The sequence below is a fragment of the Cebus imitator genome, unplaced genomic scaffold (genome assembly GCF_001604975.1).
Source record: "Cebus imitator isolate Cc_AM_T3 unplaced genomic scaffold, Cebus_imitator-1.0 Scaffold24, whole genome shotgun sequence".
Taxonomy (NCBI): Eukaryota; Metazoa; Chordata; class Mammalia; order Primates; family Cebidae; genus Cebus; species Cebus imitator.
The window spans coordinates 9,839,068-9,843,968 of record NW_016107339.1 but is presented as its reverse complement, the minus strand read 5'-3'; the positions used below and the strand labels follow the sequence as shown (position 1 = coordinate 9,843,968).

At 44.2% G+C, this 4,901-nt stretch overlaps 1 protein-coding gene across 1 annotated transcript in view; it reads right to left on the bottom strand.

Moving 5' to 3' along the window:
- Positions 1-683: 683 nt before the first annotated feature.
- The window catches only part of PXT1 (peroxisomal testis enriched protein 1), a 25,462-nt gene continuing 21,244 nt past the window's right edge, over positions 684-4,901 (bottom strand). The window contains exon 3 of the mRNA XM_017522603.2: positions 684-1,996. Coding sequence (XP_017378092.1) covers positions 1,892-1,996 — 105 coding nt within the window. The 3' untranslated portion in view covers positions 684-1,891. The remainder of the gene's footprint in view (positions 1,997-4,901) is intronic.

Sequence of the window (4,901 nt, the reverse complement as noted above, 5' to 3'; positions counted from 1 at the left end):
GCTTTGTTGCCAGGCTGGAGTGCAGTGGCACCATCTCGGCTCACTGCAACCTCTGCCTCCTGGGTTCAAGCGATTCTCCTGCCTCAGCCTCCCGAGTAGCTGGGACTACAGGTGTGCACCACCATGCCCAGCTAATTTTTCTATTTTTTTTTTTAATAAGATGGGTTTTCACCATGATGGCCAGGCTGGTCCTGAACTCCTGACCTCAGGTGATCCACCCACCTCGGCCTCCCAAAGTGCTAGGATTACAGGCGTGAGTCACCGTGCCCGGCCTAATTTTTCTATTTTTAGTAGAGACGGGGTTTCACCATGATGGCCAGAATGATCTCGATCTCTTGAACTCATGATCTGTCCACCTTGGCCTTCCAAAGTGCTGTGATTACGGGCATGAGCCACCGTGCCTGGCCTTGTTTTGATTTTTGAATCATATAAATAAAAACCTATTTAAAATAAATTTTTAAAAAGAAAGTTTTAGGGTCTTTTCCATGCCAGCCAGCCAGAACCTAAGTAATAATAGAAATAAATAGGCACTGCCTGAGACAGACTAAAAAATGGGGACATTTCCCTTTGGAAGGACAAAGTCGATGTTACATATGATCAAAGCTTCAAACCAATATGAGCAGGAATAAGTGGCTAGGCGCTGCCATGGGGTTCCTCCTTCAAAAAAGAAATATGTACAGGGGTTTCATGCTTAATAAAGTAACAATATTTATTTCATTTTTAGAATTTTTAAAAATAACACTTCTCCTATGAAGAACTCAAGATATATACATAAACTTTTAACATAACAACAAACTTTCTTAATATTTATACTTCTTTTCAAGGAGAGGAGGGAGGGAATATGAGGTAGACAAAAAGGTAGAAGGAGAAGAATGAATGTGAAAGAACTGCATAAGAGAGTGAGGAGAGAATGAGTGAAATACATTCAACAGGCATAGGGCCCACCAACCAATAACAGCAAATCCATCCAGCAAGGGCAAAAGAGAAGTTTTTACCTTGTGATGGATTCATAACCCTTTCAGATCTTACACTCTTCTAGAAGGCAGGACTTGGCCAAGGGCTAAGCACTCCCGATTTTAAGCAGGCAAGCATGAAAGAGGATGGCAGAGCAGGGAAAGACACCTTCCGGCAGGGCCCAGTGGTTGGGAAACACCGGAGTGGTTGAGGAAGACTTGAAGGGGGTCACAGAGGAGTGAGAGGATCAAAGGTGAGGAAAGAACGTAAATGTTGTAGAATCAGAGCCTGAGAAGGATTTGGAAACACCGACGCTGCTGGTGGTGGTAGTGGGGCCTCTAGGCATGGAAATGGGAAGGTAGATGGATGAGCCATTTGTTGGATTTGAGTATTAGAGACAAACGTTTCCTTTCGATTTTCCAGAGAGGGTTGGAGCCAGGATTGGGGCAGGGAGGTGACATGTCACTGAGAAGGAGAAGCTGGCACTGCAGATCTGGACATGAGTAACAAGAGTGGAGCCAACAGGTCAGCAGAGGGCATGGTGCCCAGGGAGTGGCCCAGGAGCAAGTGTCCATTTCTGTGACCTTTAGTTTGAGGACGAGGTTCTGTTTCATTCCTGGAAGGAAATGCTCAAGGTTTCCTCACAAGGAGCCCTGGGGCCATCCATGGCACTGGCATTTTCTGGACAGCAAGGCTTCCTGGGCTCCTAATTACTCCCTGGGTTTTCACCATGACGTGATCACAGACATCTCATAGCTAGCTCCTCTGAAGGACAAATGGCTCCTGTGCCCGCAGTTCTTCAACAAACCAGGTGTAGCCCAACAGTGATGGGTACAAAGAGAGGGAGGTGGAGAAGGGTGTTCTTCCCATCTGTCCCAGTGGGATTCATGCTTCTCAGACGGTAGAAAGAAAACAGAACTTGACCTTTATATTCCTTTTACAGCAAATGGTTGTTCTGGAAAAAATGCAGCAACATCTGAACTCTTCTAAAGAAAAAGAAGACAAAATGATCTAGTGCATCTCTTCCATCCTGTTGAAGATCCTATTTGAAAAAAGGGAGAGAGAGAGAGAAAGGTTTTTTTTTTTTTAAAGTGATAGAATAATCCAAAGTAAAAAATTCAACATAATAGGAAATAGTAACTCAATCCATGCCACAAACAAGCTTCTTGGGTTGCTTTAAGAATTGTATGAGCTTCTGGGGGGTGGGGAGTTGGGGAGAGATAGCATGGGGAGAGATGCCAGATGTAGGTGATGGGGAGGAGGGCAGCAAATCACACTGCCACGTGTGTACCTATGCAACAATCTTGCATGTTCTTCACATGTACCCCAAAACCTAAAATGCAATAAAATAAATTTAAAAAAAAAAAGAATTGTATGAGCTGAAGGACAGTACCTTCCATGTGCCCATATCCTCACATTGCCTTGGAAGTTTGCCTCTGGACATATTTTTCTGTCTGATCATCTTTCCCATCTGGCCTCAAACTCCTGTGCTCAAGTGATTCTCCCACCTCAGCCTCCCCAGTAGCTAGGACCAAAGATGCACACCATCGTGTCTGGCTAATTTTGTACAGACAGGGTCTCACTATGTTGCCTAGGTTGGTCTCAACAAATTGGGGCTCATCTGCAAATTGGGGCACTCTTTTCAGGGCTGATAACCTATTCCCCGGGCTTCCCAGAACACTTTCCTAGTCCTCTCAAAGAGGTGAGTGACTTTGCCTTGAGGCTAGAAGAATGTAGAGAAGCCTGGGCATGGTGACTCCTGCCTGTAGTCCCAGCACTTTGGGAGGCCAAGGCAGGTGAATGGCTTGAGCTCAGGAGTTTGAGACCAGCCTGGGCAACATGATGAAACCCCATCTCTAGAAAAAAGTAGCCAGGAGTGGTGGCACACACCTGTAGGCCCAGCTACTCAGGAGTTTCTCTCTCAAACTCCACTGCTTCTCCTGAAATACCTAGGACAGTAATCCATCGGGTTAATGGCAGAGGCGGGAGCATCACCTGAGCCTGGGAGGTCGAGGCTGAGTGAGCTGTGATTGTGCCACTGCACTCCAGCCCGGGCAACAGAGGGAGATCCTGTCTCAAAAAATAATAATGATTAATAATGTCTAGACTTAGATGGGCAAAGAGGTGAGGTGAATATCAAGTATTTTGGAGCAGAAGGTAACAACTGTTTATGTTTATCAGAAAAAGAAGACTGTGGGTCAGAAACAAATGCTCCCCCACCCTGCCCCTGCAGTCTGTTCTCAGCACAGCCCCCTCCGTGGACTGCTGAAATGCGGCTCCTCTGCTCAGTGCACTCCGATGACTTCACCTCACTTAGAAAAAAATGTCCTTGCAGTGACCGCAAGGCCCTACCTAATCCGCCCACCACCCACCCTTCTGACCATATCTTCTATGACTTTATCCCTCACTCAGCTTCAGCCACACTGGCCTCCTTGCCACTCTTCAAACACGCAAGACGCACTCCTGCCCCAGAGGCTTTGCTGCCCTCCTGCCTCCCATCCTCTGCCTCCTCCCCCATATCCACGGCTCAGTCCCACACTTCTTTCAAGGTTTTCCTCAGAAGTCACCTTCTTGGTGACTTACACCTGTAAGCACTTTGGGAGGCCCAGGCTGGTGGATCACTTGAGTCTAGGAGTTTGAAACCAGCCTGGCCAACATGGTGAAACACCCCCTGTACTAAAAATACAAAAATAGCCGGGTGTGGTGGCACATGCCTGTAATCCCAGCTACTCGAGAGGCTGAGGCATGATAATTACTTGCACCTGGGAGGCAGAGGTAGCAGTGACGACTTTGTGCCATGGCATTCCAGCCTGGGTGACAGAGTGACTATGTCTCAGGAAAAAGTCACCTTCTCAATAAGGGCTTCCTTAACATCTCTACTTAACATTGCAAATCTCAACACTCCTTATCCCTTTCCTTTCTTAATTCTTCTCCCAAGCATCTATCACTATCTGATAAACTACATACTTTATTTGTGTAGATATTGTTTGTCTCCCTTACAAACTCCATGAGATCAGGAATATTGTCTCTTTAATCACTCCCATATCTCCAGTACTTAAACAGAGCCTAACATACATCAGGTGCTCAATAAAAGTTGAATAAATGAATGAAGGAAGGAATGAGAAACCATCAGCAGTAGGCTAAGGAACTTAGACTTTGTCCTGTTAGTAACTAAAAGTCATTAAAGGATTTTTTCCCCTCTTATAGTTGATATCAGCTAGGAAAACAGAATGAATTTTCTTTCAGCATGGCAGACAAGAAAAAATATAGAACACTGAGTCAGATGCTCATATTTAAATTCCAGTTTTGCCACTTAGAAGCTAAATGACCTTAGATAAGTTTTGTAATCTCTCTCTGAAACCCCACTGACTCTCCTGAAATAACTATGACAGTAATTCATAGGGTTATTAGGAGAATTAAATGAAACATGTACAAGTGTCTCAAACAATACCTGGAAAAAAATGTTTAATAAATAATTGTTTCCTTCCCTTCTTTCTAACAAACTGAGAAATTCCTTATGCATTATGTTAACAGTCAGATTCCTAGAGGAAACAGATGGCACACCCAAATTAGGCTAATTCGAGGTGAGTTGAATAAAGAGACTCTACAAAGGTGTGGAGAAACCACAGAGGATGGTGCAGTACCCAGACCCAGTAAAAACAGAGTTGTCACCACTCCTAGGGACCAAGGGACAGGGAGGGAGCAGTTTCCAGAACCCAGAAAGAGAGAAAAATTTCAAAGGCATATTTAAAATTCTAAAAGTAATGAGAACGCTAACTGTTTTAAAACATGCTTTATATCTAGAAAAAGTACATGTACTGGATTAAAAAAAAAACACTGGTTAAAAAAAACAAAAACAGAAACTTGAATCAAAAATAACCCCACACAACTCAATGACAAAACAGAAGTTTTTTTTGTTGTTGTTGTTGTTTTTTCAGATTCAGGGT